Source organism: Corvus kubaryi, unplaced genomic scaffold (genome assembly GCF_017639235.1).
Source record: "Corvus kubaryi isolate FWS band 111438036 unplaced genomic scaffold, C.kubaryi_AGA036_p1.0 37232, whole genome shotgun sequence".
NCBI classification, from domain to species: Eukaryota; Metazoa; Chordata; class Aves; order Passeriformes; family Corvidae; genus Corvus; species Corvus kubaryi.
In genome coordinates this window covers 5,046,890-5,072,267 of record NW_024581066.1, presented here as the reverse complement: position 1 = coordinate 5,072,267, position 25,378 = coordinate 5,046,890, and the positions used below count along the sequence as shown (strand labels likewise).

Below are 25,378 nucleotides of genomic sequence, written 5' to 3'. Positions count from 1 at the left end.
GTGGCATCCAGCCCCCTGAGATCAAATACACATCGCTCCAGCTCCCAAAAGAATCTTCCAAGAGCATCAGAGCTGAATTTACTGGAGACTCCTCTTACAAATAAGGTTTGTATTTTAAGAAGTCAGTAGCAACCAACCAAACCAAAAGCTGGTGAGCTTGGTTTAAAATGAAACCCCCCTGGATTCAAATTGTGAGGTATTTTTTTAGTATGCATGTGGTTATTGTATACACAGTTCTTTTCAAAGCAGTAAAATGGGAACAGAGGGAAAGTTTAATTTTCAGTTATTTGCAGTGGTCACCTTGTCCCACAGCTTTGAGAAATACGCTTGTTTTTATTGAATGGAACAAAGTAAGTTGAACGTGGACTTTTTGATCTATACTTAGCTACTTAAAGATAAAATTTGTGGCTTAACCATGTCAGTATTTAAGTGCTGAGTAGCTTTTTATAGTTTGATGTGGATTTCTACAACCAAGAAGTGCATGCATCACTCTTAATCCAGTCACATGAATGGCAGCTAAGCACTGTCAGTGATCTCAGTCTCTGTCAGATTCAGTGCTGACTCTGTAGTTTTACTACTTTTGTGTTAAACTGTTACCATGCAACGCGGTAACACCTGGTTCTGATCTTTTTGCCCTTGCCTACATGAATGAAATCATTGCCATCTCCTTAAATTATAACCTTTTTCTTGTTATGAAATATCATCTATACTATTGAACTTCTCCTTTTTAACTCTTTCAATACTGTAAGATATTTCTGAGCTAGGAAGACCTGAACACTGCTAGATGAAGATATGTAGGTATTTTTACAGCACTGTCCCTTCATCTTATGTGCAGATTGATTAATTAGTGCAGAACTAAGTTGTGGCTGTTGCTTTGTTGACAGGCATCTGGAATACAGTAACTGAAAGTGCTGCCATATGGAGTAATGGTTGTGTGCCTTTTAAAAGAGCAGCACAGAAATTCCAAATTACTGGGATAGGAGATAACAGTGCAGATAACAAGATGCTAGATTTTTGTTTCTTCAGGAAATTAATTTGAAAAATAACCTTTCTGTTGTCATGACTGAGGCTTTAAGCAGTGGGGAGCCAATTGTATTTTACCCTGTCCGAGGCAGAGTGGGTCACTCTGGCTGTGGAGCAGTGCAGAGGGCACTGCATTGTGATGGTCACTGCTGGTTACATACACACCTTGTGTTGGAAAACTGCTGCCTGGTCATGGGCAGTGGGAAATGGTCAGTTCTGAACAGAAATACCAGAGCCAGAGCCTGTGAACTGCACACACGGACTGCTCTGATCTCAGTGCCTCAAATACAAAAACTCTCACTTGTAGTATAGAGCATGTTCATATGTTTCACATTCAGGGGTGATGTGACCAGAAAAGCAGTGTTTCAGTGTCCTCAGTTTCATCTAGCTCAGTGTGAAATTAGTCTGTTTGGTAATGAATAAAGTAATAACAGACGTCTTTTAACTTTAGGTTACAGAAGACAGTGCAGTGACAGCATAAACTTAAGAAGCAGCACCTAAAACACCACCATATAGTGAACTACATCCATAAAGCAATTTTCAATACAGCTATGACACTGTAAAACATCAAGTTGTCTATGACTTCCCTCCTAATACAAAAGGTGAATGTGATGCAACTGAGGGAGACTTTTATGACCTTTATATATATTAGTAATTTTCAGAGTTTTTACAAGTTCTACTGATACAACAAAAAAAAAAAAGCACAGAAACAGAATTTAATGTATTCACACTCCTGAAAATCATGAAGGCTACCTTTCAAATATTCCTGTAACTCAAGGCTTCCATTGCCCACAAATACAAACCCAGAAATCAGACAACAGGACAAGACACTCTCATAATTCTTAATGCTAACAGCAAAAAGCAGGCTCATCAACCACAGTGTCAAGTAGTGTGAAACAGTGCAGCCAGAACCCGGATTACTTCAGGTCATATTCCAAAAACAATCAGCAGAACAAGCCTCCTTCTTTACAGAAGCAAAACACAATACAGATAACTACTACTTACCTAACTACAGAAACGACACATAGATCTGCACTAAGAACAGTTATTAAATAAAGGAAAGATTCATTGAAGATGTTAATAAAGACACATGCCAACCACGTGAGGAATAACTAGTCGTTTCATCTGCTAAGGCACTTGTGTTCCCAGGCTGCCTGCTTCACAGAGTTGCAGAATGGGGCAAAGCAAGGCAGCTATGGTTACTTGTGAAGCAGATACTATAGTGAGTCCATGAAGCAGGAACTTGAACTTAGATGAATGAGATTAAAATTCCAGAATTAGTACCCAAGAAGTTACCAATTTAATATGTCTATGAATTAACACTCAATACCCACCCTTTAGGGGGTTGCTCACTATAGCAAATACTATTATAGCTTTTAACTCAAATTTTCTTCTGTTTCTGCTGCAAACAATAGCACAGTGAAACTGTTTTATGATTAGGCTTTTGCAGCCAAATGAGTTTTATTAGAGTTAGACCCAGGAAAGGTATTAGTTCATACAGTTATGTTTTGACTTCAGACTTCAGGCTTGCTAATAACAGAGAACTCAACACCACGTTTGTTGAGGCGATCAATCAGTTTTGTTTTGGAGAAGGCAGCTCCTGGAGAATATACGCCACCCCTGTTCGTGAAAATCAAAAAGGAAAAACATTAGTGGCACAGTGAGTGAGGGACACCTTTCTGTGAAGTTAAAGATGTGCTTCCCTGACTAAGAAAGAAAAAGCCACTTTGTCCCAGAAAAGAGCGGGTGATTAATTTGGCAGGGTGGTTATAATCATAGGTTCATTTCCGCATCCAGCAAACTCTACAGAAACCATTCCATTAACTGACGATAAAGACATTGATGCAAAAGCCTGACTAAAAGCCTGTGAGTACATCCTTTCTGGTGAAGAGCAAGTGGCTTTAAATCAGCTCATGGTGAAGCACCTCCCTTGCAGAGCCAGTTGGGTGAGGTAACACAAATCCACAGGGCTGTTAAATGGATTTTCAAAGAGCAACATTTGCACACAGTAGCTTTAAGGGAGAGCAAGCTGCTCAGCGTGGAAAGGTACTTACCGTTTAGGCAGAGAAGCTGCATCTTCCAGAAGAGATACAGCTGCTTGAACCATTGCAATTGGTGTAGCAATGTATCCAGGCTCTGACAAAACAAAACAAAACAAAACCCCCCCAATGAAGTACAGTGTGGTGAAATGTAGAATGTAATCTTGCTCTCCCCTACAGCATTCTGAAGAATAGTGTCTTTGGCAATGAAATAGCCTTCTCCATGTAAGAACAGCTTTTCTTACACCTAGTAATCAGACCAGGTAGCTGGTGAAGTCCTTTAGATCTAATCCAGACAAGTAACTGCTTCACATAACCACCTCTAACCACATAACTGTGACCACATCATGGTGACAGAAGGCTCTCTGACACAGCAAGAGCTTTTCCCATCCTGTGCCTAAATTCAGAGTTTTGCTGTGAGACACTTGCATTATGCCACATCTCTAGTTATTTAAAGAAGCTATACTATAGTAACTCCTTCCTGAATGTACATTCTTGCTCCCTCCAAACTTCAGGTATCATCTCCTCTCAAGGAACGACCTGATCAGAAGTATGTGATAGGTAGAAATTATACCACACCAGACCTGTTTAAATTCGCTCTCAGGGAACTGGGAATAAACAAAGTATTAAGTCCAGGCTATAACAACTAAAAACTATCCTTTGAAGCCCCCTTCCTTCAGTAGGTCTGCTCTGCAAAAATGAAAATTAGAACAGGGAAAGTCAGAGGAAAGAAAATGACAAGAATGCAAATGAACTGGCTATTTCAAAAACCAGGTATCAAATGAATTCTAGTATCCAAGTTAATACACTGTAAAGGCTGTTGACTGTTCATGTTGCAAGTGCTTCTCAAGGGTGAAAAGGGACAGCAATACAATCATAAACCTATTTTAGAGCAGGGAATGCTAGGCAAAAGCAGTCAACTGCTACTAACACGTACCTGGTCCTTTCACTTCAGTGCAGATCTTCACATTTGGTTTGCCATTCTGGGGATCCTGTCCCTCACTGTAACCCTCACCAAAAAAAGTCATTGTAAAAGAGGTTCCATCCATCTGTAGCAGACAAGACAAGCATGGTCACCAAAACAGAAACTGATTGCTACCAGGAAAGCAAAAGTATCCCAATTCTATATATAGAATCCTGCCAAATACTATAATCCATTTAAACATGAGAAGAGTTATTTTGGATTACTGCTTCAAAGGTATAATCTAAATTTTTAATTCCTTCCACTTTGTTGGAATTGTCCTTGTACTAAAGTCTGTTTGTTCTCTCAGTGCTTTCAGTCCTGACTTTTTTCTAATCAGTCTCCCTTGGTCATCACCTTTGATAAGAGTGCTCTGAGCCATCCACAGAAATACATCAGGCCCAGCAACATTACCCATTTATTTCTCATAGGAGTTACGCATACTTTGATGTCTAAGAGCAAAAGGCACGATTATTTAAATATCCAATAACTATCTGAACAGGCACACGCAATGTGAATTTGGGCCTAGGGGGGTAGTTGTGTGAGGAGTGGCTGAGGGCACTTGGTCTGTTCAGCCTGGAGGAGAGACCGAGGGCAGACCTCATTGCAGTCACAACTTCCTCCTGAGGGGAAGAAGAGGGGCAGGCACTGATCTCTGCTCTCTGCTTACCAGTGACAGGGCCAGAGAAAATGGCCTGAGGTTGTGCCAGGGGAGGTTTAGGGTGGATATCAGGAAAAGGTTCTTCACCCAGAAGATGGCTGGGCACTGGAACAGGCTCCCCAGGGAAGTGGTCACAGCACCAGCCTGACAGAATACCGGAAGTGCTTGGACAATGCTCTCAGGTACATGGTGTGACTCTTGAGGATGGTGCTGTGCAGGGCCAGAAGCTGGACTTTGATGATCCTAGTGGGTTCCTTCCAACCCAGAATATTCTGTGATTCGTTTAGAAATTATTTCTTTGAGGCTAAGTAGTTGACTCTAAATTACTATTCCACCATTACCACAACAATGTATTCAATAACTGTGGCATAGAACTGTCAGTTACCTGTTTCTGGGTTGGCCCTTCCTTTGTGAAGCGTCCAGCAGAGAAAAATTCCGGGTACTACATGAATAGAGGAGAGGAAAAAAAGGAAGACGACAAAAAAAAGACCAACAGTAAATTAGAGGGGAAAAAGGTATCTCCAAACACTAAATTATTCTGTGTTTTGAAAACTTACTTTTGTCAGAAGTTTTCTTCCAAAGTTAAACTTCACCAGAAGAAGAAATAACATGCCCGCAAACATCAGCTTGATAACAGAGCCAAGACCACCTACATTCACGTAACCACCATACTGGACCTGAAGCAAGAATATATTTTCAGTGATAAGATTTACATCAATCTTTCCCATCAATTAATTTTTATAAATCAATCTACCCCCAAATTAAGATGCAGTTGTTTCATACAGCAGATATCAGTTTAAATAGGGCCTTAAACAATTATCTTAGTTCTAAGGAACTGTTTGAAGAATGCTTCACTTTATCATTCATTCTGGGAAGACAATGTAATTACAGAGTGATGAGGGAGCAAACGTGGTAAACAAGAACAGAAAACCTTACAGATGTGTTTTGCTAACCAATTTCAGCCTTTTTTCCTAGATCTTCATTTTCTCCTCTTTGTGCTTTTCTTTAAGAGAAACTGAAATAGCAGTGGCAAGCCTTTCTCATTTGTAGCTTCCAAGTATATTCTTAAAGCACCATCTCACCCTCATCTCTTAACTGATGCCTGTGACCCTGTACAGCAGTTACACAGATTGTTGGTGCTCGTCTCCTCTCAGGAAACCACGGAAAACAAAAATTAAGCATCCTTTCCACCATTACGTCACACTGCCTTTACTCTGCACGCTGGAGACCCAAGCATCAAAGAAATCTAAAGATAAAAATGAGCAGCATATGAATTCTTTATCAGACTATTTACTACACTATACTGAGCTGGCTATAGCTACACAACAACAATTATGATCCTTTTAGAACCTCTGTTGACACAGTAAGAAAAGTCTCTGCACAGAAACAGAATTTCATATATTTATCATGAAGGCTACCTTTCAAATATTTCTGTGACTCACGATTTCCATTCTCTACAAATACATACCCAGAAATCAGGCAGCAGGAGAACCCTACAAGACACTCTCATAACTATCATGCTAACAGCCAAAGGCAGGCTCATCAGCCACAGTCTCAAGTAGCATGAAACAGGCCAGTGCACCCAGAAGACACAGTGTACAAACAACAGTAACATACAGGTGTTTCCTGCAACTCGGTGTGCAAATAACGCTGAGTCCTTTTCACAACAGAACCATCAGATCCCATGAATGGAATGCAGTACTCCTTGAATTCCTGATTGTAAAACAAAAACCCTCTGCAAATGAAACAAAAATTAAGTCAGAAAAAAAGAAGTTCCAGTCTTCACACAAACTGAAAGAAACTGACCATAATGGCCTTACCATTACCACTTTTCTCTCAAGCATTTTTATGACATAATCACTTTTCACTGAAAGCAAGCAATTCCAAATACCTCCCTGCCTCACTCAAAATTCACTACATATATGTATCACTATATATACTTTATTATATGCACTATATCAAAGTTGAATTTGATAATCAATGTAACAGTCTTTTCATTTTTTTACTTCCATTCTACTAATCACTTCTGAAAGCAAAAGTTTGCCATATCACTAAAAGTCCTTTAGAACATGTTAACTTTGAAACCCAGTAAATGCGGGGACATGTTCTCTTTTCAGTAAGATATTAAAAAAAAAAAAAAAAAAAATCAGTAAAACTGAACTTATCTTCAATTCTACTAGATGAGCATCTATGTGTTCATACTCTACTAAAGGCCTAGATGCATCTTTTTAGTATTTAATGCTGTGTTAGCAATCTGTATCATAAATACTGAAACTATTAGGAGACTGCATATTTTGCATCTTATGCTTCTTATACCTTTTCTTAAGCTTTGCACCAACTACTGGAACAGGGGCATATCCTATCTTTTTTCGAAGCTTCTTCAGGTTGCCTTCATCTGCAAGGCCATAGACAGCTGACTTCCAGGTCCCATCGTGTACACAAACACCCTTGTGACACACCATGAAACAGTGATTAGTTCAGTATTTAAAGGTTTCATATATTGTTTTAATAATGACATTAGAATCACTACATGTATTACAATTATTACATATAAGTGTTATGGTGACAGTATACTGAAATGGTGTGGATTGACTTTGGCTGGATGCCACGTGCTTGCCAAGACACTCTTATCACTCTCCTCCTAGCTAAGATAGGGAGAGGAGAAAATAAGATACAAAAATCCCTCATGTGTCAAGAAAAAGGCAATTTAATAAAGCAACAGCTGCACATGGAAACAAAGGTGTCATAGTAACTAATGCCTCCCCACTCTCCTACCTCCACCCTTTTTCCTTCTTTCCCTTAGTCTTTATTGCTGAGCAGAACTCACAGAGTTTATGGAATATCCCTTTGATATCAGTTTGGGGCAGCTGTCCTGGCTATGTTCCCTGCCAGGACCTTGCCCACCCCAGCCTACAGGCGAAGGGGCAATGTTGCAGAGACAGCCTTAGTGCTGTGCCAGCACTGCTCAGCAGTAGCCAGAACATGGGTGTGTTACTGACACCTCTGTAGCGGCCTCACAAAGCACAGCACTGAGAGGGCTGCTGTGGGGAATTAACTCCAGCTCAGCCAGACCCAATGCAATCTCCATGCCTCATTCCATGTGATCTGCAACATACTCAGGGCCCACAGAATTTAATACATATCTGTATCTCTTCTAACCATCTCAGGGTAGTTAACTGGCATTACTGAAATCCCTTCTTACCAACACTTTGAACTTATGCTGTTTATTTAAACATCTTCATACCCAACATACAGATTTATACATTCCCATTAACTACTATGTCCCCTTCCTTAATGGACAGATATTATTATCCCATTCCATGGGCTTCCTCCACTCCTCCAGATGTTTGTAAGAACAAAGATGGTTTGTAAGGCAAGATGTGTGCTCATGCCAGGGCCAGCAGCGTTTGGTTGTTGGGGATCAAGACTGGCTTGGATTGTTGCTGCATTGTTTTAACAATGACATTAGAATTATTACATATATTACACATTATTACAACTCCTACCTACAGGTATTATGATTACATGCATTAAAGTACATTGAAACAACTCTTCCCCCCACCAACAAACAAAAAACCCAAACAGCCAAACACTAAGCTTATTGGCAACACACTATGGACCTGTTACAGTTTCATTTGTGTAAGAATCCTTCCCACATCTCTGCAAAATAATTCTTGAAACAGCTTACCTGAGCAAGGTGTAGGTAGACAGCTCTGCAAACAGACCATACAAAAGGGTGTTTGCTTGGGGTACTTTTAGTAGCTCTTAAAGAATAAAGTTCTTAGACATCGTCAAAGAACTGCCAGCTTGCTCCTTGGTCTGACTTAATGTAGCAACAGTTATTCTGATGGGCTATGGTGATGTTATCGTAAGAGTTTAAGAAGGTAGAAACCAACTAACCTCAGGCCCAGACTTCACCGACAGGAAACTCTCAACAGCAGTTAAGGTACCTGTAAGAAAGGAGAAAACATTACTTGGCACATGCAGTCATTAGTCTGCAAAGCCAGAGAATGCTCCAGTAGACTCAAACAGCAGGCCACTGACACTATCAGCTGAAAAAGCAGAGTTACGTCTTTATCTCAAAACAAAATAATATAACATTAAGATGCACAGCTATTTGAGTTAGCAAGTATTACAGGTCACTAGTATTACCTCTATTCATTAATTTTTTGTTTTATCTAATTAATGAGATAATATAAAAAAATCATTGAAAAAAGGGAAGTTATATTAAGAGCTACATTTAGTTTTCATCCAAGTTTCAAAATAAAGGATGATGTAGGCTCTGAAAGCAAATATGGACTTAAAATTTTGGTACGCCTAAACTACAAAAAACCCACCACCAAAACAAATCAACACAAAAATTCCCCCAAAAAGCCAAAACATACAAAATATCCCAAAACATTTAGTTTTATCACAGCTTGTGTTTTGCAAAGAATGCTTAGTTTGATGAACAGCAGAACAACACAACACCTCCAAATTCTGGTTTGTTTTGCTTTGCTTAGTTCCTTCTGAGATTGGAAAACTGTGTATGGGTAAGTTTTGGTACAGCAAGCAACTGGATAGACAGGTGGTAATGCCATAAAGTCAAAACAGGAAGAGATAAAAGACATCTTTATTCAAAACAGGTATCAAACATCAAATTACAACCTCACGAACATCCAGATACTCATTTCCATGCCCTGTTTCTCCCTCCAGTCAGATCTGAATTGAGGTTTTTTCAACTGAATGCTCACTCCAATTTAAACCAATCCCATTTAGCAGCCTTTTTAATAGTCCATAAAAGCAAAACATTTGGATACTCTTTATGGGCCCTCCCAACTGAAAGTCAGACACGATGAACAGAGTACTCTTATTTGAGATCAGGATCAAGTACTATTTACATAGAATTAAATCCTCTCAGATTTTTTCTCAAATATATTTCTCATCTTTCAGTTACCCTCTAGCTGCTATTAAAGTAAAAGGCACTGTATGGCACTGTCCTGCTACTTACACTCACACAACAGCTTCTCGGAGCTTGCAGTTGAAAATAAAACTCGGGAAACCTGATTACCCACCAATCTGTGGACCCTTTCCCATAGTCTCTTCCCTACAACATTCTCACTGTACAAGAGGCAGTGTGCTGAGGCTGCCTAGGGACACCCACACACTGGCTGAGCAGCCTGCGTGCGCCTCGCAGCTGAACATTCTGTCCTCTCAGATTCACAGAATATTCCGAGTTGGAAGGGACCCACGAGCATCATCAAGTCCAACCCTTAAGTGAGTGGCCCACATGGGGATCAAACCCACAACCTCAGTGTTATTAGCACCATGCTCTGAACAACTGAGCTAACCATAACCGCATCTGGTCACCTGGTAAAGGCAGGCCAAAAGAGACGCTGAAGGAGTTTCCACGGGAGCACGGCTGCTTTAGGAAACCAGATAACAGCATAATCTGCATTTCTTTTTCACCATAAAAATACACTTATTCTAGTCACCTTTCAACTTGTCTCTGGTGTATATTACTCCCATATCCGCTGGTATGGAGTCAAAGCCGCAGCTTCCAACAACATACACTCCCTTTTCCGCAGCTTTTTCATTGTATTTCAGGTACATTCCTTCCAGAAACTGAAACACAGTCAGAACAAGTATTTTAAGCTGAAATTCATTCTTAGCCATACCCAGTATTAGCCATCAGCACTTCACAGTCACGTCATAGCACCCTCCATGCTTCAAACCACGTACAAGTACCTTTTTATATATCTATATGTAATTTCTGGTCTATAGTACTAAAGTTTCACAGCAGTCAAAAGAAATGTACAAAATCCCTATGCAGAATCACAACAGAGGCTTGAAGCAGAATTCAGCAATTTGGGACTTCCAGGGAGAACCGAAGAGGCTCTTGTCATAAAAGCAAGAAAAGTAAGTATAGTGTACTTTAAAATAATTATTGCACCTTAAAATTACAGATCAGGAGGCAGAATTTGTCTTCATGTTAAGAAACATTAGCAGAAACATGAAACACACTGAACAAACACTCCTTTTGCATAGCCTTGATATAAGGTAGCAGTTTTTTACCATCACATACCTGGGGTTCTCCACTAATGTCAATGCAGCTTGCACCATTTTCAACACAAGCTTGTACCACAGGTTCTCCCAAGAATCTATACTATAGAAGGAAAGAACACCAGATGTAACAGAAGAAAACCCGCACACCACAACTCACCCAATGTGCTTTACCTAAAGTACATCCCTACAATGAAAAGGAACTTGGTGGCTATTGATTTTTCTAAGTGGGTCTAAAATGCAATAGCATTTCTATTTCTTGGGAGTGTGGGGAGAAGAAAGCATAACAAACTTCATTGCTGATAACGGAGTTTGCTGCAGACTGCTGCATCTGATTCCTCTAATAGATCAGATCACCAAGACCATTTGAATACTGCCACTAATTTCACTTTACACTTTCTGCACTCTTATTATCAGCATATTCTCTACTTAAACACTCTTAATTCAAAGACATGATCATGACCCAACTATCACCTCGCACACTTTGATGCTCTCTGAATGCAGTGGAAATACTGCCGCTGTAAGTTTTAAAAGGGCCAAGTGCTTATGGCAGCAAACCTGTGGGCCCCTCTTCCAGTTCCTTATTTAACCCTAGCACCACTGACGTTTTGGACCAACCCAAAACGCTGGGCCAAACTTTACCATCAGTATCTTAGGCTGCCTGTGAAAGACTGAAAACAAATCCCGATGTATTTCAGTGCGGAGACCTGTCCGTGAACCGCACCGCCTGCGACGGCGGTGGGAAACCCTTCGGCCACTGCACTACATGGCTGTACCTGGAACTCCGGGGTCGAGTTCCAAGAGCTGTGTCGTCCCTGTGCGGCCGCGGCGGCTCTCCGTGCCCCGGTGAGGCGCAGGCAGCCCGGCCGCCCGCAGCCGAGGCGCGGCCCCGGGGGAGGAGGCCGCGGGGCACCGCCCTGCCCGCATCCCCGCACTCACCGGGCCCACGCAGCTGAGCACCAGCCGGGTCTGCCTCGCCATGGTGGCCAGCGAGCCCGCGTCGCCCACATCGCAGAGCAGCACGCCGACCTCCTCCCCGAACGCCGCCTTCCCTGCGCAGCGGAGACCGCCGTCACCGACATCGCCCTGCCCAGGACGAGCCCCCTCCTCCCCGGCGCAGCGCCGGAGCCCGCCCCGCTTCGCCCCTCAGCCCTTCCCCGCACACCTGACCCGCTGGGCCTCCCCAGGCCGCGGCGCCGCGCCCCCCGCCCCGGCCGTGGCCCGTACCCAGCCGCTCGGCCGCCCGCTCCAGCACCGCCCGCAGTTTCTCGCGGCGCCGCCCGGCCACGGCCCAGCGCAGGCGGCCGCCGCACAGCTGCCCCTCGCCGGCGGCCGCCGCCGCCCGCGCCACCTCCTCCACCACGAACTGGCCGGTGAAGCCCGAGGCGCCGAACACCACAATGTCGTAGAGCCGCCCGGCCGTCTTGCTGCCGTTACCAGCCGCCATGGCGAGAGCACCAATCGCACTGACGGCAGCACCGGGCACCGCCGGGATCTTGGGCCCGGCCCGCCCCGCCGACCCCGTGGGCACGGCCCCGCCTCCCGCTCCGCCCGGGCTGCGCCGGTGCCCGCCCGGCCCGTGAGGGGCGGGGGTGGCCTTTGCTCGCCTTGCGACAGCTGGGGACGGGGAGAGGTGCTGCTTCGCGGGGGTTTGTCGCACCGTGAGGAAGTAGAAGTACGGCCGAGGGGGCTTGGAGCCCAGCGGCGTAAGGGACGTTTACAGCGAGAGGCCACCGTAGAATCATAGAATGGTTTGGGTTGGAAGGATTTGGGTTAAAGATCATCTCATTTCAAGCCCCCTGCCACGGCACTTTCTACTTGATCAGGTTGCTCAAAGCCTCATCCAACCTGGGCTTGAACCCCGTCAGGGATGTGGCATCTACAACCCCTCTGAGCAACCTCTTCCAGAGCCTCACCTCTTTTACAGTAAAGGGGTTTTCTCTAATATCTAATCTAAACCTACTTTCTTTCCATTTGCACCAATTCCCTCTTTTCCTGTCACTACATGCTCTTGTAAATAGTCTTGCCCCATCTTTCCTGTAAATTCCCTTCAGATACTGGAAGGCTGCAATTAGGTCATGCTGAAGTTGTCTCTTTTTCAGGCTAAACAGTCCCAATCCTCTCAGCCTTTCCTCATAGGAGAGGTGCTCCATCCCTCTGATCAACTTGTTGGTCCACCTCTGGGTCATCATTGTTTGGTCCCACAGCAGACATCCTCTCTCATGATGAGCATGGCTCTTTGCTACAAGCTGCTTTTGTAGGCATTTCAGCACAGGTAACACAGGTGGTCAGAGGACTGTTACTAATAAAAGAGAAAAATTTAATGACCTAGAAGTAAAATGAAACACTGTTCCCCCACAACTGCAGCAAACATTTATGTTCCACTCAATGACAAAAGCAGAACAGCACAAAATGTGAAATTCCTGTTGTGGCAGGGGGAAGCAGTGGCCCTGCAGAGACGCTTCAGTACGGAGCATCCATGATTGCATGGAGTGGTGAGGCCGTGTTTTCTGTGCTTTTCATGGCTAGGCTGCTCACCTGAATTCCAGAGGCTTGCAGCAAGTTACATGGGAAGCAGCCTTGTTAATCCTGCTCACTGGCCCTTTTTCCCAGGGAGCACCTACCACATCTGGATTGTTCCCAACAGAGGCCCGTCTAACCTGTTTTAAAACCTCCAGTGATAGATGCTTGCACACCGTTCCTCAGGCAGTCTCCTCCTGCATTTGTTATACATATGGCAGGAGACAAGAAGCTAGATCTTCTAGATCTTCTACAGCTAGAAGCTGTAGTTTTAGGTCCATACTATTTCTTCTGTTTCTTGAGGCCATTGACAAAAGATTTAATCCTTGAAGAGTGCATAAAAAGATGCTGCAGAGCTGGAAACTGTCATGCATCTCCTCAGTCCTTCCTATAATAAAAAGATTCCTTGGATTTTTTCCTTACAGGCCACTTCGAACATATATTTCTCCTGTTCTCTTCTGAACTATCTCCAGTTAATTTACTTTTTTCTGTAACTTAATGTTTGTTCACTACTAGACCGCACATTCACACTGTCAGTGCTAAATCAGTTGAGAAGGTTATGTGATAGCATATTTGCATCTGTTTCTACATGACTCAAACATTTGCCTTCTTTTTTTTTCTTCTGCAAGCGTCACATTGTTGCTGCACCTGCAGGTCATGATCTGTTCCACCTCAGAGGCTTTTTCAAATTACTGCTACCTAGCCAGTCTTTTCCCCTCTCGGATTTGTACTGAAGAGTAATGACCTTTCTGAATACATGCTAAACATCTCATCTCCAAGGCAGCAGATCCTCTCCTCTAAGCATCAGTATCAACTCCTTGAGTAGTGCTGAAGCAGTTGTTTGTAGGCCTACACCATCAGCTGTGCCAGTGAAACAACTCAGTCTAACAAAAAACAAAGAGTGGGGGAGGGAAGGACAAAGACTTTTTTGTTCTCCTTTTTAATTCAGATAATTTTGTTGATCTGATTTACAGAGCAACCCTGCAAAACCAGTTTCTTGTGCTTGAGGTCCCTGAACATCTCTTAGTCAAGCTGTCTCTACTACCTTCCTCCCCTTCCTACACACCAGAATAATTTCCACCTGCACTCACAATGATGTGGAACTCCTCTGAGCTACTTTGCTCTTACGCTCAATTTTTCTCTGCTGCCACCAACTGCCAAAGCAAAGTCTTCTTTGAGGCCACTGATTTTGGTCTTCCATTCTCCTTTCTCTTTTGCAAAAGCTTTGAAAAAACATTGCAACAATAAACATTAGACACTTTCCCCCCATTTTGAAGTTAACAAAAATAATTTTTTTTTCAGACTTTTAAAATTATTCAGTGATAAATTATATAAATAAAATTATACAGGAGGCTGTAATAATTCTGTAGATTTGCAGAGGGATTCTGACATAGCTTGCAGGGCTGGCTGGAATCCTCAGCCTGCTTTCTTCACCCCTTTGCTTCAGATGTTTCTCTCTCTTGCCCACTCTCCGTCTCCACATTATCTCCCAGAAAGCAATGCAGTTTATAAACCTATGATTCTGACTCAACCATTTGTTAAGCATTGGGACTGCACAAGCCTCCTCGGACCATATGTGTTTGATAAGACCTTCATTGTGTAGTTAGGCAGTGGCTTGGCAAGCACAAGCTTGCATGCAGTGCTGAGTGCCCTGTCTCCTCTTGATGACTGAAACATTTCACTGAATTGGGCAGAGCTACCCTGTTAATCAATCTACAGCTCTCAAGATTTCACCTGCTCTTTCAATGTCAGCTCTGTCAATGTTTCTTTAAAACACACTGCTGGAGCAAGAAAATTCATGTAAATTGCAGCTGACACAAGCAAGAAATCAGGCTTTAAGAATTGCAGAAGGACACCTGAGAAACAAGCAGAGGGCTATCAAAACATGTGCAAACCTAGGGTTTTTTTTTCCTTTTTGCTTACATAAAGTATCACCATGGTAGCTCCAAGTAATTTTTTCTTGGGACACCTCTGGCAGGTTGAAAATTCTGTATGCAGTTTCACTCCAGCTCTCTGGATAAAAAGAGAGCAAAATTCAAAGTCTCTAAGCCAGTTTACATTCCTGCCTGTGTAACTAATAAGTAGGCAGGTAGGTTTCAAAATAGCAAACATCAAGGCGATGTCAAGGCTCTGATTTTAAATGGGAGACTTAGAGCAGGCTTGACTAAAGGCAAAGGTTAACCTGTTTTCCTAGTTAGTGCTACCAATGCAGGAGTGTAAAAAATATTCTGTGGGAAAGCAGTGGGATGATTTACAGTTTTTCCTTGTCCAATAGGAAGACAAGAAATGTCAGATCTGCTGCCAAGTGCAGTTCTGCAAAGGAGGTTCCAACCTGAATCAGCTTTAGAAACTCACCAAATAAAGAGATACTGCTGTTTCTTTTAAAATCTTGTTTCTCAGATTTGAAGGTAGGGGTTTTTTCCACATGTATCTGCATACAGATAATTCAGGATTTCAGTACTTTAAATCCTCCTTTAGCTAGACTGATTCCGTCTAAAATAACTTTGACTACTATAGGTCCCTGCTGAGTTCTTTGGGATAGAAAAGCACACAAGTGAAGATGCACACACAACACTCTTGTGTTGTATCTTTTCAAATTCCTGAAATTAAATGGGCTTGCCTCCCTTTGCTAGCTTCTCCTGTTCCATCTGAAGCATCTAACAGGGTCTGAGGAATCCGTGCAAGCATTTATAAAGGCACCCATATGCCCCTTCATTTCATGCAGCAGTTGTTCTGATAAACTCCTTTATATTAATATTTATATATTTCTTGGACAACAATATTTGTGGTTATGTTTTTTATACTCATTTATAACTTTAGGGCACTTTTTGTTTATTAAAGTGGAAATACAGGTGTTCTATTACTACAATTTTAAATTAAAATAATAACAAGGTAGCAGAAAGAGTGCTATATGATGTCAATTACACAATGCTCTATGAAGGCAATTTTTTTAAACACAACATAGGAATTGTCGTGTACCTCCAAGGATGAAATAAGATCGTTGACTTGCATAATTGCAAAAGTTACTATGGAACACAAGAAAAATAGACCGTAAGAGTAGGCAGAAGTGTTGGGAAATAAGGTTGATTAACAATGCATGGGTAAATCACTGCAGGGTATGAAGAGTTATATGGGTGAGTATAAAAGGGATTTAGAAAAAGAAAAAGCAAAAAGGCAGGCATCTCTGTACCTGCTACACTTGCTAGAGTTACTCACTACTCTAAGACTGTGAGAACAAAAGATTCTGGAACAAAGCCCACAGTTTTTAGTGCTGTCTTATCCTTAACTTGTGCAGAATATTACTTTCTAATCAAGAGGCAATTGGCTCCAAAATGCCAACCCATACAGAAGTTAAAAATTTGTAATAAACCGAGCCATTTAGACTGGGACAAAAAAGAGGAGCTTGAACTAAAAAACTGTGGACAACCTAACAGGCAGCTGCTTGCTACATGTGGCAGTTCAGTAATGCTTTCTTTCTTTTACTTTAATTTTATTTTAAAATGAAAATGTCATCTAACCTTAAAAAAAAAATCCCAATCGTGAATCATAAAATCATTTAGGTTGGAGAAGACCCTTAAGTTCACTGAGTTCAAATATAAGTCTAACATTGCCAAGTCCATCATTAAACTGTGTCCCTAAGCACCACAGCTACACATTTTTAAAGTATCTCCAGGGATGGTGAGTCCACCACTTCCCTTTGCAGCCTGTTCTGATGCTTGACCACTATTTCCATGAAGAAATTTTTCCTAATATCCAGTGTAAACCTCCCTTCATGCAACTTGAAGCTATTTCCTCTCATCCTGTCACTTGTTCCCTGGGAGAGGAAGCCAATCCCCACCTGGCTACAGCCTCCTTTCAGGCAGTTGCAGGGAGTGACAAGAGCCTGAGCCTTCTTTTTTTCAGGCTAAACACCCCCAGCTCCCTCAGCTGTTCCTCATCAGACTTGTGCCTCAGACCCTTCCCCAGCTCTGTTGCCCTTCTCTGGACATGCTCAGCACCTCCATGTCCTCCTTGCAGTGAGGGGCCCAGAACTGGACACAGCACTCAGGGTGTGGCCTCACCAGTGCCGAGTCCAAGGGACAATCCCTGCCCTGGTCCTGCTGGCCACACTATCCCTGATACAGGCCAGGTGCCATCGGCCTCCTTGGCCCCCTGGGCACACACTGGCTCATACTCAGGTCCTTTTCCACTGGGCAGCTCTCCAGACACTGGCCCCCCAACCTGTAGTGCTGGATGGGGTTGTTGCGCCCCGAGTGCAGGACCATCTTTATCTATATGTATGTATACATATATATATTCAGCCAAACATATATTTAGACAAGTAATAATAATACATTAACAAAGTTTCATCTACCTATTTTGCTTATTTCTAAATTGGGAGATTACAAAACAACAGACAACCTATAACACTTGCAGATCCCATCTTTTTGTTTTTTAGTAAGCTCTGTGCACATTTCCATTCATACACAGCTCTAAACAATCTCTTGAGAAAAAGAAATGAAGGCACAATTGACACATAGAAGTACAGCAGAGATCAAAACTTTTGATTTTCACTGGAGTTCAGGCTCTTCCTTCCATATTTACTGCAGTTACCACTTCTCACACTGAACTTGGAACACAGACACGAAAAAACTGATAAATGTATGATTTTTCAGTTTAGGGAGACCAAATAAGACAATGTAGAGGAAGAGCACATTTTTTCTGGTGACATTAAGTAATAACCAGTGCTGCATTAGAATGCTCTACAATAAAAGTGGCCACACAGTAAATTAAGACATAAGGAGTTAAATGTCAGAGTTTTCTTGCCGAGGGCTCTGCAGTACCTCCCAGCTCAGTATTCATTTTGATGACAACAATTAAAAATTTGGAACTTTCTCCCATAGTTGCAGAGAAATAATTTAAAGGCTGGTAAGAAATGAAAAGTGAAAATATTCAGAAAATGCAAGCTAATCTATACTAGAGAAGTTAAAACCAGGAATGCAGCTATGCTGAAAGAAACAAAGATAAATATTTTGCCCAGAGGATGATAAATGTGGAAGACATTAGCAATGCAGAGCATCAGATTGCATAGAAAGAAATAAAAACCTGTCTCCATTTGAAAGTGTCATTTAAAACACTGCATTCCAGTTCAGCCACTTTGTTACAAATTGAAGACAGTTGCATGAAAATCACCCAGGAAAGAATGAATTTTCCAGGAATAGGAATGGAGAAACCTTCCAGGAAAAAAATCCCAAGTTCAAGGTATATATTATCAAGCTAAAAATAGCTACAGAGGCATGATAACACTTTGGAAATATCTGAGGATGTAACTTTTAGGGATGGAAGGTGAAGGACTTGGAGTACAAGAGAAGGTGCCACCTGAGCAAACAGAGGGATCGGCACAACCCATTCCTCACAGCAAGGGAGGGGTCGATAGGAGAACAAGTCCTGTGATTCGACGGGTGCCAATGGACAGGACATCTGAAACTGACACTGTAATTTTGTGGCAAAGCACCAGAATGTTAACTGTGAGGAAGCCTTATGCTGCAGCAAGAGGAAGTAGATGGCTGGATAGATCTCCTGTTATTTACTGTCTGCAGTCTTTGGTGTTAGACTGAATTGTAAAATTCTCTAGCCACCTTTCCCCCAAGTATGTTGTGAATATAAAACCAGAGTCTAATAGTCCTTGAAATGCTCCTTGCATCTTACTTGAGCAAGGTCATTATAAAGGGAAAATGTCTGTATGCTCTAATTAGCTAAAACTGCTCACAGGCAAAAACCTAGAGTTCCTTGATGTTATTCCCTGTACTCCACTGACTTTCACTGCCTACAGAACTCCTTGGGGGCCCGTTCAGTGCCTGGTCCCACACCCAGTTGCTTCTGTTCAGTGCATTTGAATGATCTGTCAGTGTTCATGAAGGGTATCCACAAGTACTTTTCTTCTCTCAGGTTAAATACTGTCTGTTCACAGACAAAGAAGGACTATCAGATTATCCAGTTTACACACTGGCAAAACCACACCTCATTTTTTGTTACATTTAAAAATCAAAGCTGAACTACACATGTATAACTGTTCTCAAAAACCTTGTAGCTACCTTTAAAGTGGTAATATATTCCATTTTCTGACCTCCAAAGACTTTGTTTTTTTCTCACTACTATCTTGAACAGCTCTGGTGGGAGGCCAGCCATCCACAGCACCTGCTTCCTTTTGGTTAAGGGTTAGGAAAGATGGTCCTTCACAAAACTCTGCTCTTCATCCCAGAAACTACAGCAGCTCAGTGCAAATCTCTCTCTCTCATTCTGCAAGCAGAGCACATAGTTATTTCTTCTGCTCCTATAGCGGTTTTAAAACCTTTGTGCCATCATAACTTCCCTGGAAGCCACCCTCTCCCACTGAAGTTTGTTGCAAATGAGTGGTCTGAGCTGCTTACAGAATTACTGGCAAAGGTATCAGCAAAAGCAAGATAAATATGTATCTTTTAAATTCATAAATTTATATGTATCACATAAATTTGCAAAAGCACAGTAAAGTTCAATGGCAAGGTTCACTCTACCACTGTTACTCAGATAAAGCACACAAAGGAAAATCAGATTAGAACCAATCTAGAATGATTTATGCATAGACTGGGGATCCAAAAGTGTAAGGATGGAGAAAGGCAAGGGTGCCAAAGGGCAAAGGGGCCTCTTTTGTTGAGTCATGAGGTTCAGAGTAGATCCCCTTGCTAAACTTAGTATCAGACTTGATCAATGGTTTATGTCCCAGGAATGTAGTACAACCTAATCACTGATTAACTTAATATTTACAAAATGATCCGATAGGATTTGCTATAAGCACAACAAGAGCTTAATTATGAATCTAATTTAACTCTGAATGTGGAATGGCAACACTCATAGTACGTTTGCTGTACCACATTAAAATCAATTCACATGTGCACGCACACATACAAAGAAACATGTACAAAGATATACCTGTGAAAAATTCCCCTTGAGTTCAGTGCTCACGTCAGATGCCTTCACATCTCTCAACAGCTGAGGAGTTGAGCCTTGAGGAGTGGGGGTATCAGCCCAGGCCCTGTCATCAGTGGTCCTCTGAGTATCACAAACTTGCGAGTTGTTGAGCTCTAGAGATGTCCCACTCAGAGCAAGATGTGCTGCAGCCCAGGGGATCCCAAAGAGTCTCACTTAGAGCCACTCTTTATGGGATTGCAAGATGATTGACTCTGGTCATTTGTAAATTTCCACTGCGGCCACAATCCAATCTGGTAGTTACTGGAATTTTCCTTGAAAATCTAATAATAATATTATTCCATTTAGGCTGTTACTCAGACAAAAATAAGTTTTCAAGGCTGTTTGTTAGAAAACAGGAGCTTGTTAGGCAACAGAAGTTCCTGGGAGCAGACAGTGTTTCTGATAATCTCAGGGGAAGCTGACTGCCCACGAGCCAATAATCAAGGCTGAGGCCTAAGGAGTGTCCCTGAGATCCTAAAGAAGCCAGAGAGGGGTAAGGGGGCAGATATTGCATTACCACAATGCTACTGCCTCATGAATTGCCAGAGATTGAAGGGCAGGGAGTTCCTGATAAGGGGAGAAGAAATGGTGCAGTGGTGGAGCTTTTCTTTTCTCCCTCCTGTTCCTGTGAAAGAAAGTGGGAGAAGAGAGCACACCATTCAGTTTTGTGCAGCTGGCTTTGTTCTGTGTGGATGTTTTGTGCAGCAGAATTGCTGCAGAGTTTTGGGGTAAGAGCAGAGTTTCAAATGGTGCTCTCAGGCAGCGTATCTTGACGAGGTATTCCTCTGCTGAAATAAGGGCCAGGAGCAACACATCAAAGCTGCTCCGTCTGTGTCTCCCATGTAGTTAATATTCAACAGCCCCTAACTGACCTTGGCACAGCACAGCTGTAATTGAATTTAGATCTGTCTGTAGTATGGACAAAGGCAAGGTGTCTTCCATCTCCTCATAGCAAAGATCCTAACAGATACCTATTAGTCTGTAATGTTGGAATGGGACACATTTTTCAAAATCTTCTGCTCACAAATACATCTCATAAGGAGGTTTTCTGAGAATTGCCACAAGATTAACCAACTGTATAATTTTGTTCATTCTGTAGAAAGCAGAAGTTCAACTTTCAGACCACTGCCTTGCCTCACAACTGAGTTTAGTCCTAACATGAGCAACCAGTGCATGGAGCATTTACTGTGAGGATGGAAAGAACAAAACCACAGAATGTAATGCAGAGACAGCAAATTCCCCTCATTTTGTAGAACTGGCTGCTCAGCAGCATGAAGGACCAGTAACTGAAATCTGAGAAATCCTAAAGAACTAAATAGTCTTACAACATGAGGAATATCTGCTGTGCAGCATGTTTTGCCCCGTTCTTGAGAGACCTGCAACACACCAGATAACTCTGCAAGGCCTGTGAAGAGCCCTGCATTGGTTTGTGCCAATGAGAGTCTCAGTGGCCAACACAGAGACAGTTCTCTCCCACTTTTACGAATTTCTGGGATATCATCAAGGTGTTTAACCTGGACTGAGAATCAGTTATTTAACACTTCACTTGAATAATAACTTATCTGTCATCTGCTGAAGCTGGCTCAATACATACGAAATAAGGAATTGACCTTATTAACAATTTTTACTATGACCTGAACATGTGTGGGGTGATAAGGTTAAAAGTCCCCTGTAGCACCTCCCCTCTAGCAGAGTGCCCAAGACTGTCCTAAATGTTTCAGATGATTTTTCTCTTATCAGTGTTTTAGTCTTCTCCAGCAAAAAAGGCTCCCAAGGTGTGGCAGACAAACTTTTTTACAAGTGTTTTTTAAAGAAAAAATCAGCTAGCATGGCGCAGCAGCGGATCCCAAGCCTGCCGCACGCTGACTCTTGCCTGAACGAGAGCAAAGGCCTCCACGTGAGCAGCGACTGCATGACATGGGGAGGACTGCCTGATGGCAGATAATACCTGACCACATTGTTAAAGGTCTTTACTCCTTAATCACTTCTGCAACAGCAGATAAACACTTTCCCAACAGCAGTTACCGCGAGCCAACAGAACCTCGCTGCTGTAGAGTGCAGTCGACTGCTCCTCTCAGAATGCCTCCACCAGCAACACAAGTGGTGCCCAAACCTGCACTTGCAGCTCACAGTGGTGGGGCAAGGAAAGATAAGGGCAAAGCATAAGATAAAGACCTAATGTGAAACCTAATGTGCTGTACATTGGTGAGTGGGTTAGGTCGGGGGCAGAGGCCAAAGGCTGGGCTCTGGCTGAGGTGTGTTACACTGCCAGGAGAGCGTCTGAGGTAGATACACTGGTTTGTAGGAGCAGGAAGTGCAGCAGAAGGATGTCAGTACATGGATCTGACATTCTAGTGAAGGGGAAGGAAAGCACTAGGAGGAATAGGCAGGCAGGAAGTGAAACAAAACTCTTCTGACACATTTTTATGGTTTCAAAGAAGGTATTCTGGTAGTATCTACCAGTGCTCACAAACAAATCAAAATCTGAGACTTCCCTGCCCACTTCAGTATTGATTTGCAAATTACCTGCAATTGAAATCTCAGGGTACTTTTCATAATGCAGGCTATGTAGTTGCCCACGTGGGAACTGTAAGTTAATCAGCTGGAGAGATTTACTAACAAAACACATGGCAAGTAACACGGTGAGGTGTAATAGCTCCTTGCTAAGCTCAGAAATTGTGTCCGGGCTCCCTCTAGTGAGTTGTGTTGGTTTTCTATGCTCAGAGATCACCACCGGCTACGATACACCTATTGATTGAGAAGCTAAATTCAAACACAAATTCTTTCAAAGCAAATAAACAGGCAAAGGATCTTTGTACCTGTATGGTAACAGTTCACACCACTTCTGCTTCACAGAGCTAAGTTCTTCTTTTCAGAAGTTTCTAGAAAAGCTAAAAAGACCAAATGCAGTTTTAATGGTGCTAGAGACAGATTGGAACAAAACTGTTTCTAAACCACTTGCAAAACAAAAGCAGCAGGATTGTATAAATTCCTGCTGTGGGTAAGATAAATGTTCTCTAAAACATGGAAGGGAGGGTAATAGAGGGTTTTGCCACAATGAATGAATGAATTCAAAGCAGTTGTCAGAAATAAGGCTGGTGTACAAATCAGCTCACTTGATAGCTTATGGAATAAGCAAATGGGTGCATCCCTAAATTTTTTAAAATTCAGACTGCTCAATTTTCTACATGACATATGAAATCTAAGACATAGCCACTGTTAGCCTAAAGAGGAGATTTTGCAATTCATTAAATTCCCCCAGGATTTTGGGTCCTCCCACAATAACATCCCATCTGCAATGTTTGGAAAAGGTTTAAATTTGTTCAAAATTTACAGTAACTTTTAAAAAAATCTAAAATAGAAAAAAAATAATTCTCATGGAACATGCAGCTTAAGACATGTTTGTTTTTCCTAATGTCATTTCTCTACCTGCCAGTTTAATTATTTCCTCCTGGAATGAAGAAAGGAAGGGACCTTTTTGTATACAATGAGCTTAAGCTACAGAAGAATGTGGAACCCCTTGTCTTGGTTATATTCTCTTGTCTAGGCACTACTGGCTGCTACAGCAAACTGTGAGCACCAGCAATACTGTTCCCAGCTGCTGATGTCTCTGTCTTGTTATCATTTTTTCTATGCTCATGAGACTGCATTTTACTGCATTGCTCAGCCACAACCACAGATTAGCTTCTGTTAAATAAATTCTTACTTTTTCAAGATTCTTGTTTCACCAAAAAACCTCTTGTCTCCTAGATATATGCCACTAACAACTTTTTACAGTCCTACCCTCTTCTGGGTGCAGCAGAAGTAGTTCCCGCATAGTTCCTGTGTTCACACTGCCTTGCCTCACTGAGAGCTCATTTCTGGAGTTCTCAAATCCAGATACACATTTAAGAGTGGGCAAGAGAGCAGCCATGAAGTTAATCAGGGCAGCATGAGAAGTATTATCCCACCAGCCAAGCATGAGTGAAAGCTGTAAAGTTAATTTGCCCAAATGAGGAAGAGGATGAAGAACTGGAGCTTTGCATTTGACATTACCAGGCATTTCCCTGCCCATCACATCAGACTCATCACAGGCCCATCAACAGGAGTTTTGTTTGCTTGTTTTTGCAAAAGATCCTAGAAGAAGGGGAAACACCTAAAGGCTGTGGTAGTAGAAACCGCTGTACTGTCTCCACACACCTCCCAGGCTAGTTTACCATTTAATCATGCACTAAACATTGAAATCAATTGCTCTACCCTGTCCTACAAGTCCAGTGGCAGCTGAGGCTTCCCAAGAGAGTAACAGCCCCATTGACAGCTGTGCTCAGTCACCAGCTCTACCTGCTGCCTAATTCCAAAATGCAAAATTTCCTAGGTTTGGTTTAAGCTGAAATGACTAATGCTGAACACACAGTGATACACAACAAAATATATATAGCATGTGGAATTAAGGTAATTTGGAGCACCGTGATCAGCTTTCACATTAGAGGAAGAATGTAATGCTGAAACCATCTGGCCTGCGGCTATGAACACACCAAAGAGACATAAAACCAAGTTAATGGCAGCATGCCAGGGCCTTGTTAAAAACCAGCACATCACTAAAACAAAGCAAGTGCTGATGTAGCACCACCAAAAGCTCATTAATGGGCCTGGAGACAAAGTGCTCTTGTATTTCATTATGTGCTTAACAGCAATACCTGCCTCTGCAGAAGAAAGGTAATTTCTAATGAACACTTTCTCATGTCCTATAATGATTCTATACCAGAGGTAAATACTAAGAGCTCTGGTTGTCCTGCTTACTCTGTATTTTTTTTACACAACAATTTTTATTTTTATTTTTTTTAATTACTAATCTTCTTTAGAGGAATAAATAAGATGCATCAGGCGAAGCTGAAACTGAAACTAGAACATTTTAGCTTAAAAATCACTCATTAGGATTTAAACAGGCCATGGATGCTCAAGTACTGTGTTCTAAGTGCTGGTATATAAGATACAAAGTTATTAGAGAGCATCTAAAGGAGGGCTGTGAAGATGGTGAGGGGCCCAGAGGGGAAGCCATGCAAGGAGTGGCTGAGGTCACAGCTTTTTCAGCTGGAAGAGGAGACTGAGGGGAGACCTCATCGCAGTTACAACTTCCCCCTGAGGGGAAGAGGAGGGGTAGGATCT

The 25,378-nt window shown here is 42.3% G+C and overlaps 1 protein-coding gene across 1 annotated transcript; it reads right to left on the bottom strand.

Moving 5' to 3' along the window:
- Positions 1 to 1,648: 1,648 nt before the first annotated feature.
- On the bottom strand, positions 1,649 to 12,242 carry SCCPDH (saccharopine dehydrogenase (putative)). The gene is made up of 12 exons (XM_042023038.1): positions 11,954 to 12,242; positions 11,666 to 11,778; positions 10,749 to 10,829; positions 10,159 to 10,288; positions 8,585 to 8,634; positions 7,001 to 7,131; positions 6,302 to 6,419; positions 5,242 to 5,361; positions 5,070 to 5,126; positions 4,000 to 4,111; positions 3,078 to 3,159; positions 1,649 to 2,643 (listed from the first exon to the last, which is right to left on the bottom strand). The coding sequence occupies exons 1-12, from the start codon at positions 12,171 to 12,173 to the stop codon at positions 2,538 to 2,540; spliced, it is 1,320 nt and encodes a 439-aa protein (XP_041878972.1). The 5' UTR covers positions 12,174 to 12,242; the 3' UTR covers positions 1,649 to 2,537.
- Positions 12,243 to 25,378: the final 13,136 nt, after the last annotated feature.

Bases quoted from the DNA above. Each gene is read 5' to 3' on its own strand.
- SCCPDH (XM_042023038.1), bottom strand. From the start codon at position 12,173: ATGGCGGCTGGTAACGGCAGCAAGACGGCCGGGCGGCTCTACGACATT. The intron at 10,289-10,748 runs GTATGTGATGGT...ACTGTGTTTCAG, and splicing joins ACATTAGTGGAGAACCCCAG to TTTCTGGAAGGAATGTACCT. The intron at 7,132-8,584 runs GTTAGTTGGTTT...GTGTGTCACAAG, and splicing joins CGGTGAAGTCTGGGCCTGAG to GGTGTTTGTGTACACGATGG.